Below are 14,659 nucleotides of genomic sequence, written 5' to 3'. Positions count from 1 at the left end.
GCGTCCCAAGGCTGTACTTTTCTCTCATCACACTCACTGCCCGCCAGGTTTGCGTTTTTTCTTTCTGGAGCGTACTGACTGATGAAAATCCTTAACCCCGCCCCTAGCTCGGCTTGCAGCCGGGTTCAGATGTCTTGTGAGGCTGGAGTTTCACGGTTTGATTCTTGCTCCCCTTGACAAATAGCCACTGGTGAACCACCCGTACCCGTACTGTACCGAGCCCTCACGGGTTGGATGTGCCAGTGGTGAACCACCCGTACCTGTACTGTACCAAGCTGTCACGGGTCGGATGTGCCAGTGGTGAACAACCTGTGTACTATACCGAGCCCTCATGGGTCGGATGTACCACTGGAGAACCACCCGTACCGTACCGAGCGCTCACAGGTTGGATGTGCCAGTGGAGAGGCACCCGTACCTGTACTGAGCCCTCACGGGTCAGATGTGCCACTGGAGAACCACCCGTACCCGTACCGTACCAAGCCCTCACGGGTTGGATGTGCCAGTGGTGAACCACCCATACCTGTACTGAGCCCTCACGGGTCGGAGGTGCCACTGGAGAACCACCCGTACCTGTACCGAGCTCTCACGGGTCGGATGTGCCACTGGAGAACCACCCGTACCTGTACCGAGCTCTCACGGGTCGGATGTGCCACTGGAGAACCACCCGTACCTGTACCGAGCTCTCACGGGTCGGATGTGCCACTGGAGAACCACCCGTACCTGTACCGAGCTCTCACGGGTCGGATGTGCCACTGGAGAACCACCCGTACCTGTACCGAGCTCTCACGGGTCGGATGTGCCACTGGAGAACCACCCGTACCTGTACCGAGCTCTCACGGGTCGGATGTGCCACTGGAGAACCACCCGTACCTGTACCGAGCTCTCACGGGTCGGATGTGCCACTGGAGAAGAGGTATTTGTGATTGAGGGGGATGCAGATCAGCTCTCCATGAACCAAACACAGTGAAGGAGAAACATTTAGAAAGTAAAGCTGCTTGAGCGGGAGTGGTTTATTTCTTTGAAAAGTGCTTTTTATTACAGAATTCTTAATACAAACAAAGGTTATTTGCAGATATATAAAACAAACACAAAACCAACACTCTTCTCAGTATATAGAAAACAAAGTGTAACAGAAAGAAGCATCTTTAATACAATTGTAAACTTATTTTTTTGTGTCGCACTATCAACATTTATTGCATCATTTACAACAGCAGCAGCAGCTCCCACTGCAGGGCAAGTAAAAGACAAAAACAGGGAAGAAGTGGTGTATTATTTCAATGCCGGGACTTGAGTTATAAACGGTCCTCCGAATGACCACCTTTTCAAGCTGTTACCAGTGGGTGTTTAACCACAATTGCAGGCTGAAACAGGGTAAGGAGCAGCTGATCCAGTGCGCTTGGCTAGACGCACAGTGCCGCGTACATCTTCCACGTCACAGTGTTCATTCAAATAGGAATGGTGCTGCTCAATACCTGGATGCCCAGAAGAACCCCCCCCCCCCCCCTACAACTGAATGGAATGGTCTCTGTCCCTTGCAAGGTAACAGTCGGGGTGTTTGCTACTGCTTGTTTTGGCAGCCTGGAAGGCTTGAGAGCATGCTACACATATTAGGAATCATCGTAAGGACGGGTGTAGGGGTGGCTGCCCATGAATGAAACCCCCTCCCCAGGTTGAGCAGACTGTAAGGCTGCGACCCACCCCTCTCACAGGCAGCCCCACACTAGGACCCCCGTCACAAAGAGTTCACGTCAAACAAGGAACCAGGTGACAGACAGATCATTGCTTTTGAGGATCTCAGAGAAACACGGTTTTCTTGAACTTTTTGGTGGCAGCGTGAAGACATATTTACTGAAAGATTTGAACCCACCGTGCCACACTTTGAGAAACAATACTACAGTTACAGTGCTCAATACATATTCATATGTACATTTTTTATAGTTACACTTTTGGGGGTGGGGCACCTTTAAAATGAGCATTCAAAAATATAACAAATATAACAAATACAAAAATAGCAAAAACATAAGCATAAGGCAGCATTTGGCATTCGGTACATGGCACTTATTCTATCTTGCCCGAACCAGCTCATTAAAATGTATGTCTTGCAGACATCACTAATGTCAAGTTATAGCATTCCTTCCAGAAAGGGCATAAGTAAGCAGAGGCAGGGGCTCCATTCAGTACACACCTTCCAATCTGCAGTGCCAATGGACTATGTAACATGGAAAACCAGACGCACGGAAGGGAAAGGTGAGATTCAAAACAAAATGGAGGAAAAACAGAAAAAAAAAGGAAACAGGCATGTATAAATGGATGCAAACTTAGCACAAACGTAAAACGGGTAGACGGTATAGACACACACAAATCACAGCAAGTGACACATACAGAAACAGGTGACAGTGTAGAAACCAGTCACTGGGTGATCAATACTCTTTTGGTGTCATTTGTTTATCTATGTCCCACAATACAGAGGTACGCAGGCATTTTCAATTGGTTACGGTACATTCAAGTGCAGCACAATTACTTTGGCTCAGCAAGGTCACACAGCCAGTAGCCCTGTCCTGTTAAGTCTTTATACAATTCACTTTTTTTTAATTTATTGGTAATGACATACACATTAGAATGGTCATGGCAAGTTTTCAATATTGCCTTTTGTTCACCACAATTTGTATAAAACAACTGTTATGATCATATGTATTACACATCACTTGTAACTTACAACAGTAGCAACAACTGGTAAGACAAGGGATACAATGAGCCATAACTCCAATATTTCTGTTTTCTTCTCAGCTGTTTAAAGAGTTTCAGTTACCATGAAGGAAATCATTACCACCTGAAGAAAGTAGAAGCACACACTTATTTCTGTAAGGAATTCAGCTGCTTGCTGATACTTGTCATGTGGAGCCCAGCTATATTGAATAATCTTTTAGCCCAAGTAAGCAGCCTAGGAATATGCAGCATGACTGACTGCCTGACAAGAACCCAGCATGCGTTGTGTGATGTCACCCCCTTAAACAGACCACCCCCAAGGCTCTCCCTGTACATGCAGGAATGCACTGCAGATGACAATCCTGCTTCAATCACATTGAAAGATCTTTCAGTGAAAGGTTCGAGAAGACTGGTTTTGTAGCAAAACTGGAAGCCATTAATACTGAAGTGATGCAGCAGAGATCCAAGCGGAGGATGGGTTCAGTAGAAGCAATATCTGGAACAACGGTAGTTAAAGCAGCGAAGTCGGATGCCACCTCAGTTGTCATCAGAGTCTGGTGCTTTGGCATTTACACTGTGGGTACACATAGGCGTGATGCACGTAACATTCCTATATTTCTAAATCCAGCAAAGGCAATATATAATTCCAAACCCAGCATGGGGGCAGACCCTCATTGGAAGTTGGCATGCATGTCTGAAAGGTCACCTTCACTTTCATTGGCCAGCTTGCTCAACCCCCCGCCCCCCCGATGTTTGTGAAGCATGCACACTCAATGCACTGCCTAGGACCAATGTGTTGCAATGCAGTTCTGTCATCAGCAGTGCTGGGGCTGTGTGCTGCTGTGTCTGTGTTAGTTACTGAAGCCTGTGGTTGTGTGGTGGGGCAGAGGCAGGGCAGGGCAGGGTTCCCTGTCTACTTGCCCTGGGGCACCTGCAGCATGGTGGGTGTCTCTTCTATGATGCGCACCAGCAGCCTGTCAATGTACTCCTCCAGGTCGTGTACCTTGCACTCAAACTTCTGCAGCTCCGCCCCTCGCTTGTCCAGCTCCGCCTCCCGCTCCAGCAGGAGTGCAATGAGCTCATCATGGGTCAGGTGATAGAGGGCTGCATGGTCCTGGGATGTCAGGGCCTGGTGGGGGGGGGGGGGGGAGACACGGAGATAAGAAACAGAAAGGGCAGCAGAGGGTAAAGTAAAGCATTTCAATATCAATTTAAAATTAAAAGATATATTTTACAAAGTATGTTTACTCTAAGCTTTTTGTGAAGAAATGCATTACCGGATGTATCCTCCTCGTCATTAAAGCAGCCTGTGAACTTCACTATCATATGCCTCCTGATTATACTTCAAGTAATTTTATTTAAAAAGTCAAAACATCTGCAAAGCAAACCACCACAGTCGAGCAGGTAATGATAAAAGCACTGCATAAAATGTAGTGGTTAAAGTGTGGAATCCACTAGGACTGATTAAGCACGGTTAGCCTGTTTTGAGGGCAGAGCATTCAATAGGGGCTCAAAACCATTCAAAAACCACGTCCGATCTTCCCAACTGAAATCTTCAGTCTTTGAAACCGATTTGTCCCAATGGCAGATGGAAACGTGGCAATACAGATGGCACCTCAAGGCAAGGTAGTCGTGGCTTATTGGTTATGTAGTCATGTTGGGGGAAGCTGTAACCAGAGTTGGGGTCAATTCCTGTTTTTCAATTATAATTCCTTTTTAAAATCAACTCCCAATTTCAATGACCATTCCCTTTTAATCAATTCCAACACATCACTGATCAAAATTGCAATTCAAAGTATTCTATTAATTAGCTGAGCACAGTGGTCACACAATTACTTAAATTGAAGTCACTGTTAGTCAATTAAATTCAAATGAAAGCAAATGAACAAAATCACAACAAATGATTAAAGTCTCCCAAATATCAATTCCTCCAAAAGAACTAGACATTTTAAAAAGGAATTGGAATAAAAACAGGCATTACCCCCCAGCCCTGCCCAAGACTGCAGCTGTCTGTGTAACCCGAGATACAGGGGACTCCACTGACACGGTTTAGGAGCACAAACATCCTCAATACATAAGGAGAAGACACATCTGTTCGACAAGCTTCAATCTCATGGTCGCCATCCTCATAACATAAAACCTGAGATTGTTAGCTGCCGCTGCTGCAGTTCACTTTACCTGGTAATGCCAGGGGCCACTCGAATTGTCAAGCCAGCCTTCTCAGTTCAGCAACACTGTGTGTGCTTGTAGTAGAATGATTTTGCAAACATCTCAGACTGATGACTCTAAAATCAACAGTTCGGCACACACTCTTCTGGGGGGTCATCTAACCAGACTCGGATACCCCCTTAGGTGTAATTGTATAGGGCAGACACACACTGTTCCTTCTGTACACGTGTACCAGATAGTGATGGCATACTAGTGCCACCACCAACAACAGAAAGGAGAGTGTTGTACCTTCCAAGATTTTTTCCAAATATTATTTTAAATCATGATTACTACATTTCAACCATCCTTTGTTCTGCAAAAGGAAAAAAAAAAAAAAAAAAAAAAAAAAAAAAAGCGCCTTCAGGTCCACATAACCTCATATAGTAAAACCTAGTGTAATAACAAAAGACAGGGACAGGTACAGACCTCATTAATCAGAAGATAAAGAGTTTTATCGTGAAAGCTTGATTTAAGTTAATGAACGCACAAGTAATGGACAGGCACTAGAAAAAAAAAAAATCCCAGACTATGTCCAACATATATGTAGGACTGTACATGCCAGGGGAAACTAGAACATTAACAGAAACTATCTGTACAACATTAACTATGGAAGGTTTGCTTTCCCTCCACAGATAGCACAATAATATCTGTTGACTTAAACATTCATTCAGTTTAATATCTAGTGCGAGATCTTCAAGTCTGACATCTGAAGTGCTATGCTCTGGAGTATGGATCCAAACTAGATTACATGTCTGACTCCATTAAAAGTGTGGTTGCATAACTGTTTAGTAATGAATGCATAATTGCATATGGATTCACGGTACTTAACAGCTGAAATCAGTTCAGGACGTGTGTGCTGTTGTATATTCTTGGCCAGCACCTCGGGGAGTGCATGTGATCCTGGTAGCTTCCCAATGAATTTGTACTGCAGTAGAGACTGCAATGCAGTGACCGGCACACTAATGCTTTATGAAAACACCCGAGTTGAGTGCTTGCAGTCTGTGTGGAGCACACTGCACTGCATTCTAATGCAGAAATTAACATGGACACACTAGGACATTTCAGTTTGGTACAGATTACAAAATGTACCTTGGAACAAATCACTGACCTCAACTGGATCCAATCCCAACTAGTTTGGATCAGGGAGAACCTTCTGTACTTATACTCAGCTGGTTGTAATCCGATTGATGTATTTTTAATGTGTATAATATTTTACAAAAACTTACCAATGTTCCCCAGACCACATTCAATATAAACTGCTTTAAGTTCCATGTATTATAGATGTGCACCATAGAGTTAATTTATTTTATTTATTTGTTTTTTATAAATTGTCATGCACGGACAGCCATTTTGGAAAGCACCATCACCATCAAGAGGGGGGGGTGTGGGGTGGGAGTCGTTCACAAAAACAGCAGCATCAAAACACCAGTATCTGTAGTAAGTTTAGGGTGCCCCTACATCTCTGGTGTACTGTACCTTGATCCCCTCTGCGTGATGCTGGCCCTGCAGGGTGCTGTGTACTGGCCGCATGGTGGATTTCAGCTTCTCAAGCACACTGATGGGAACAGAGCTGCCACCCTGTCTCTTCTCATCCAGGTGGACAGAGGAGCTGAGGGGCTTCACCGGGTGAGGGCTGCAGAGAAGACAAGCGGTCATCAGGGTCGAGAGAGAGAGGGAGAGGGAGAGAGAGAGAGAGAGACCAGTTCACAACTACACCAAGTGGTTTTCTGTTTCTCCGACCCCAGTTTTTTGTAAGGATAATCCTGCTCTCTGCTTCAATTCTCACCATCGCACCTGCACCAGGACACCCACTTCAAAGCAACAGCAGCAAAAAAGAGCCAACAGCTAACCAAAATTCAGTGTTCGGCAAACAAGCAATGGAATCAGAAATTGGAAAAACAGTGTCACCTAATCACCAGCTGTCTTTTTTCAAAGTGAGGTAAATTCATCTGCACTACGTCATTCTGAAAATTGGCCTACAACAGTGAAAAGCAGCATCCCTACAAGGGTGAATAAAGTGAACAGTGACACGTTCATTCAGCGAAAGCGGATCAATGAACAGAGGATACGATCGAGGGGAAGCAAAGCCCCCCCCCACACAGTGATAATAAATCAAGAATAATCACATTAAGAAGGCTTTAAATTTATAAAAAAAAAAAAAAAAAAAAAAAAAAACCTGCATTATCCAAAGTCATCCCATGAGTGGAGTCAACACCTTGAAACCATGCAATGATTACCTGCCCCCAGAAATGCCAACTACATACAGTAATGTAATCACAATCATACAGCTTGCTCCCAAGGTAAACGGCTCATTCAATCTGGAGTCCTTGTTACAAATGTCCATGCAAAGTTCTATCAAATTCTGGAAAAGTCCTGAAGATCCGTTCCCGTATTCCTGCGGTATGCATTCCACTGCAGTTCTTATTTACTGAATCAACCTTCAGCAGGGGCAATTAAACGGGAACTACTGCAAGGGAAGGGAACGGAAGAGCCACTGTTGTCTATCCCTGCTTTAGCCCAGCAGATCAGCACCAAATCTTGACCCAGATCGTGATACCCTCAACCTGTCCTAAAGAATGTTCATAGCACATTTAATCTCTTGGATAAGCGGCTCTTAAAATACAGCTAAATGTACCTGTGACAGGTAGACCCAACCATGATAAGGTGAACAGAGTTAATCGACCCAACAATGTCACCCTACATCACTTCTGCCCTTTAAAATTAATGAGGAGTATGGATCACTCACATAATGCACATATTTCAAATCTGTGCTCATTCTATTGCTTGTGTTCACTGTTCAGACATTAAAACCACAGTTTTAGTACTTTTCATTTTCAACTATAAAATATGTGCTACAGTTTTGCCAGTGATATATGAATATATATCTATTTCCATATGTTTTTGGAGAGATTAGCTGCACATAGTAACAGAAGTTAATGTGAAACAAAGAGGCTATTTTTGTAACTTGACTTGTGAACTGTACCATAGTGTGAATGATCGATTTCAGCTCCATGTTATTTATGGGTTTATTCAGCCAGGTTTAATATCGCAAGACTAAATGTCAAAAGGAAATTCTATTAACACTACTTCTGGAAATAATGTGTACAGTCTGTTCTTGACGCTGTCATATTTAACCAAAATGCTATAAATCCTATCGACTGTGTGCCACCAGTGGTAACATCCTGTACACTCTCCAATCATTTCAAATTGCTTCCCACCCACCTCATCTTAGTTTCAGTGTTTCCATGTACATTGAGTGAAGTTGGCGAATAATAAGCTGCGTTAGAAACGGATAGATTAATTTGCTACGTGGTAACGGTTGCGGGGACCAGTACTGGTATTTACATTTACTGGATCGGAGAAGGCCCAGTGCAGCATTTGTCAGAACCAACAAAACTCTTAAATCTACAAAATTGAGACACCATTTATCTACAAAAGTCTTCCAAATGTGAAAAAAAAGTAAGCAAGTAACAGGAACTTTGCCATCAGCAACTATCAATTGCAAAATGACAACATTCCTGCTGACCTGATAGCAAAGATTCAAGACCAGGAATCTTATTAAGTTGGGTACATTATATAAACACTTTACTTTCTACATGTACTTCTACATATACACATACAAATTAGTTTAAATATTGTTGTTGTGAAAAAATGCGTGGCAAGTGGTCCGTGTGAAAAACCCAAACACCAATGTGGTCCCTACATTGAAAAAGGTTAAGAAGCACCACACCAGAACATTGTACAGCCGAAGACCAAAGGCAGTGTCTCTTAACTAATGTCATTTGTACAAACACTTGTGCTGCTGTGTCATTTTGTTTACTGATTTTGTTTACATACACCAGTCCCCTGGACCGACCCCCTGAGGCGAGCTGGCTTTCGTCAGCTTCGCAAGGTGTTGACTCGAACACCTCAGGAGAGCAAGACCCTGTGCTTTGGGCCCCACATCCTGTCAAGAAACTCGCTTGGAAAAATCATCATGGCAGGACATTATTGTCTGGTAATTGGGCAGGGCCACACAAATCTCAGTCCAGCCAGGTGAAAAATGTGTGCTCTATAACAAAGCCTTCTGGGAAATTGTTTGTGTGGTGCCTTCAGGGTCCCCCTGAAGGGGTGTCTGCTGAGAAATTAGAGACCACAAATCCCCTGAGAAATCAAGGGAGTAGCATACACAAACTGGTGGGTGGAGCAGAGGGCTGGGAAGCAGCTTGGTGAACAGAGCCACAACAGATAGAGCTAAGGCTGAGGGGAAGTGGTTCTCTAGATAGAATATAAAGTGGTTCTCTAGATACAATACATCAAAGTGTGACAGGAAATGAACTCCTGGGGAGATTCTATCAATGTTGATATAGCAAGCCAAAATGGCTACCAAATTAATGTAGAGGGGGATTTCCCCTCATCAAATAGGTTCTATTAAAATTGCATTATAACTGCCATGGACAGGTCGGGGGGTCAAAACCCATAGGCAAGCACCACATCTGAAAATCGGCCCACTTGAACCCATAGTTGGAATGCATGGATGCTGCTCTGGCATCCTGTAAGGTGTCAAATGTTGCCATTCAGGGGCCAGACCCAGAGACGCAGGCTGGATGGCTCGGGATGCCACAATGTCCCCCGCGGCTGACTAAGCAGGTCGCGGCGTTTGGGCAGGCTCCACGGCTGGCTGCTTAGGATATGCATCAAGGCGGAAAACCAGTCTCCCGGGCCAATAAGGGGCTACTAATAGCACCCTGGTCCGGTCCTGCCTGACCTTTGCCAGGCACAGGGGGCGCATTCTGAGCAGTGGAAAGGCATACAGCAGCTGCCTCGGCGACTGATGTGCCAAGGCACCTATTGGCAGCGGGTCCCCGGCTCCTGTTATGGAAAACAGGAGGGTACAGTGAGTGGATTCCTGGAAGGCAAAGAGGTCTATCTGTGCTCTCCCAAACCGGCAGTGTTGTCCGCCCTTGTCTCTCTTGAACTTCCTGTAAATTTCTGCAAGGCTAGAAACACTGCCTGCAGCTCCAAATTACTGATATGGAGACCCTGCCACGGGGGGTTCCATACCCCTTGCACTCCCCTGCCATTCCACACAGCACTCCCAGCCTAGACTGGACGCGTCCGTGGTGATGACTTCTGGTGACGCTGTCCAGCGCTATGCCTAAGAGCAGGTGATCAGACTGTGTCCACCAGGAAAAAGCCTTCAGATAGTGCCGAGATATTGTCAGCACACGGACACGGTTCAATGCGGGCTTGGAGAGGGCGCATACACAGAAGACCCAAAGGGGAAGCTGCTGCTATCAAGCCCAAAAGCCTCTGGAATGTCACTACTGTGAGCTTTTTGTTAAGCTGAAAACGTTTGACAAGCGGCTCTTCTCTGCACTCTGTTGTCTGTTAATTCCCCTTTTGCGCAGCCACAGGCTGGTTATGAAAACCCCCTCTGGCCAGCCAGCTCTGCCGGTCTCGGAGGCCTTGGCTGCCAGTTCGTCACTGGTTTGAGCATTGGGGTGGCCACTTGGGAAGCAAGCGCACCAGCTCCTTGGTGGACTCTCTTGTGCACTGAGAGCCGTGTAGCATCTCATCTACTGCGGGTCCAAAGGTATGTCCTGGTGTAAAGGGAGCATCTAACAGCGGCACTTATCTCCGTCAGCCACAGCTGTCATCTTGCGGTTACCAGCGTCGCAAGATTCCTGCCCACCGTCTGTCCATTCAGCTTAGAGATATGGAGCGGGTTCTTATTAACAAGCCGCAGCTCATCTAGTTGGTGTGGTGTGGGCCTGTGGTTCAGAGAGAGGGATCTAAGCAAACAGTTTTGACAAGATAAAAAATACTTTTATAATTACCCAGCCATGCGGTGAACATGGCAGCCAAGTAAGCCTGCTTAAGGACAACCCAAGACACATCACTGCTTATTTGGGCAGGTAGAGTCCTCAAGGAGAGCTAACTTGGGTGCCTGCACCAAAGAAGTGAAGGCCGCATCCACTGGAGGGAACTTAGCCAAGCCGAGTTTCCCTGCGTCATGGATATTATACAAGGTCCCCATAGACCAGGAAACAGCCGGGGCTGTAACCGGATGACCCCAGGATAAGTGTACCTCAAAGAAAATCCGGATGCACTGTGTTGGCGGAATGTATGAGAGGGAGCAGGCTCGTCCTGAAAAATGGACTGCTTCCGTGTCTCAAACAGGCCATGGGACTTGTGAGTCTTCAGCTGCCTTCTTAAAATCAGAGGCAGAAGTTCTGCTGACAGAGAAAGGCGAGCCACTGGCACTGCGCTATCCGAGTCCAGGTAACTCTGGATCACCCATCTCCTCAGAATGAGGGGATGGAAAGCAGATCGTCTGGTCGTGAGCTTGCGCTTGCTACCCCTTGCTGCTCCAAGAGAACAGCAGGGGCGGACGGAGCAATGCACTCAGCCAGTACTGTGCCCTGCTGGGAAACAGCTGCCCACAGCTTATCCAGCTGTTCAGAGTCCGCTGATCTATGAGACCAGTGACTCTTTCTCATCCTCTTCCTAGAAGAGGATGACAAGGAAGACCGTGCCACCCGTTCAACTCTCCTGCTCTCCCTTGGCACAGCGCCCTCAGAGGAGGATGCAGCCATCCCTTTAAGAGATTATTCTGGGGAGTCCGGTCCAGGTGGTATAAACGTGGACCGCTCTATGGAGCTGCGAGACACTGTTTTCTGTATCGTACGCTTAGAGAAGGACGCGCAGAACTTCACAGAAGCCATGGTCTGCAAGTGCCCCCTTTGCACACTCCTAAACAGGAAGAGCACTTACAGTGCTTATCTTCTATTGGGAGACTGGCCTTGCAAATGTCACACAGGTAAAATCCTGGCATGATGCAAGCAGCAAACAGTGCACTCTGGGACAACTGCTGCCCCAATCTGCTCAAGCTGGTGCTTTTATATATAGTACTCTGCAGCAGGTGCAGTACACAGTAGGGATGCACCGAATCCAAGTTTTTGGGATTCGGCTGAAAACCGAACCATCTCAAAAGATTCAGCCGAATACTGAACTGAATACTGAATCTACAAAAACTGTCAAGAAAATTGAAGGAAACTGTTGAATGAAAAACAGACTGGCAGCTACTTACAAGGGATGCGCACAATCTATAGTTTTGAGTTTCCCTGCAAAATAAAACCCACGTTGATTTCAATGCACTGTGTGTGTAACACATATCAAATAGGCTACGAAATATAGTTTAAAAAATATTTTAATAAAACACAGCAGTTCCCAAATGTTTCAACTTGTTGTAAAGTTATAAAAATAATATACACAGACGTGCTCAAATTTGTTGGTACCCTTACAGCTCACTGAAATAATGCTTCATTCCTCCTGAAAAGTGATGAAATTAAAAGCTATTTTATCATGTATACTTGCATGCCTTTGGTATGTCATAGAATAAAGCAAAGAAGCTGTGAAAAGAGATGAATTATTGCTTATTCTACAAAGATTTTCTAAAATGGCCTGGACACATTTGTTGGTACCCCTTAGAAAAGATAATAAATAATTGGATTATAGTGATATTTCAAACTAATTAGTTTCTTTAATTAGTATCACACATGTCTCCAATCTTGTAATCAGTCATTCAGCCTATTTAAATGGAGAAAAGTAGTCACTGTGCTGTTTGGTATCATTGTGTGCACCACACTGAACATGGACCAGAGAAAGCAAAGGAGAGAGTTGTCTGAGGAGATCAGAAAGAAAATAATAGACAAGCATGGTAAAGGTAAAGGTTACAAGACCATCTCCAAGTAGCTTGATGTTCCTGTGACAACAGTTGCAAATATTATTAAGAAGTTAAAAGGTCCATGGAACTGTAGCCAACCTCCCTGGGCGCGGCCGCAAGAGGAAAATCGACCCCAGATTGAACAGAAGGATAGTGCGAATGGTAGAAAAAGAACCAAGGATAACTGCCAAAGCGATACAAGCTGAACTCCAAGGTGAAGGTACGTCAGTTTCTGATCGCACCATCCGTCGCTTTTTGAGCGAAAGTGGGCTCCATGGAAGAAGACCCAGGAGGACTCCACTTTTGACAGAAAAACATAAAAAAGCCAGACTGGAATTTGCTAAAATGCATATTGACAAGCCACAATCCTTCTGGGAGAATGTCCTTTGGACAGATGAGTCAAAACTGGAGCTTTTTGGCAAGTCACATCAGCTCTATGTTCACAGACGAAAAAATGAAGCTTTCAAAGAAAAGACCACCATACCTACAGTGAAACATGGAGGAGGCTCGGTTATGTTTTGGGGCTGCTTTGCTGCGCCTGACACAGGGTGCCTTGAATCTGTGCAGGGCACAATGAAATCTCAAGACTATCAAGGCATTCTGGAGCGAAACGTACTGCCCAATGTCAGAAAGCTCTGTCTCAGTCGCAGGTCATGGGTCCTCCAACAGGATAATGACCCAAAACACACAGCTAAAAGCACCCAAGAATGGAGAAGAACAAAACATTGGACTATTCTGAAGTGGCCTTCTATGAGTCCCGATCTGAATCCTATCGAACATCTATGGAAAGAGCTGAAACTTGCAGTCTGGAGAAGGCACCCATCAAACCTGGGACAGCTGGAGCAGTTTGCTCAGGAAGAGTGGGCCAAACTACCTGTTAACAGGTGAAGAAGTCTCATTGAGAGCTACAGAAAACGTTTGATTGCGGTGATTGCCTCTAAAGGTTGTGCAACAAAATATTAGGTTAGCGGTCCCATCATTTTTGTCCATGCCATTTTCATTTGTTGTCTTATTTACAATATTATGTTGAATAAAAAATCAAAAGCAAAGTCTGATTTCTATTAAATATGGAATAAACAATGGTGGATGCCAATTACTTTTGTCAGTTTCAAGTTATTTCAGAGAAAATTGTGCATTCTTCATTTTTTGTGGAGGGGTACCAACAAATTTGAGCACGTCTGTATATTTCTGTGCACCATTTTTTTTTTTGATCTCAGTATTCTCTCTAGTATTATCTTTATCTCTGAAAAATGTGATGTGATGTGCTGTTGCATACAGGGGTATGTTTGCATTCAGCATCTGAGTGATGGGTTTAGTGCGTGCGCCACCAGTAATTTAGGGAGTTGAGAGCTGTGATAGAGTTCAAACGTGTTCTTGTTATTAAATACGACAATTGCGTTCAATACCAGACTTGTGTTTTATTTAAAGAACTGTGCATATTGTGGGGGATGTATTCTAATGGATGTGTGTCTGGGCGAATATAGGATTCAGAGTATTCGGGCCGAATCTGAACCCTGTTCAAAAAAGTAGGTATTCAGGCCGAATCCGAAACCTGGATTCGGTGCATCCCTAGTACACAGTACTTGCCACGAGAAGCAGCTGTCTCAGACAGCACACACAGCAATGCTGCAGGCAAAAGTACTGTAACCAAATAAAAACAGCGCAAGTCGAGACTCAAACCAGGTCTGCTGGTACTGGACCAGGGATGGTATCACTGTTTGCAACACAATACCAACTTTGAACTGAACAATGATGAACGGTATGGTGGTGGTACACTTGGTACGGTACTCTGTACGGTACAGTTTAGGTACCTTGGTGCAGTAACCTTGTTCGCTGTGTGTACCGGGTTGGAAACGGGGCAGGTCTGTGACCCACAGTTACTGCAGAAGCAACATATAAGGAGGCCCACCTATATAGTTTGAGGCAAACCAACACAGCCCTAAGACAGTGGAAAACCTAACTGTTAGAGCCCTAACAGTCTTCAGAATACTGCAAGCAGAACTAATGTGGCAATGAGACACTGTGGGTCAAGCTGCA

The 14,659-nt window shown here is 45.0% G+C and overlaps 1 protein-coding gene across 2 annotated transcripts in view; it reads right to left on the bottom strand.

Annotated features, from left to right (window-relative positions):
* Positions 1 to 977: 977 nt before the first annotated feature.
* LOC117421116 (rab11 family-interacting protein 5-like) overlaps positions 978 to 14,659 on the bottom strand; it is a 76,556-nt gene continuing 62,874 nt past the window's right edge. For both annotated transcript variants that reach the window (XM_059034606.1, XM_059034611.1), the window contains 2 exons: positions 6,391 to 6,547; positions 978 to 3,835 (listed from right to left, as the gene is read on the bottom strand). In XM_059034606.1, coding sequence (XP_058890589.1) covers positions 3,620 to 3,835; positions 6,391 to 6,547 — 373 coding nt within the window. In that variant the 3' untranslated portion in view covers positions 978 to 3,619. The remainder of the gene's footprint in view (positions 3,836 to 6,390; positions 6,548 to 14,659) is intronic.

Source organism: Acipenser ruthenus, chromosome 1, assembly GCF_902713425.1.
Source record: "Acipenser ruthenus chromosome 1, fAciRut3.2 maternal haplotype, whole genome shotgun sequence".
Lineage (NCBI taxonomy): Eukaryota > Metazoa > Chordata > Actinopteri > Acipenseriformes > Acipenseridae > Acipenser > Acipenser ruthenus.
The sequence above is the reverse complement of the archived record's forward strand: the minus strand, read 5'-3'. Positions and strand labels throughout refer to the sequence as shown.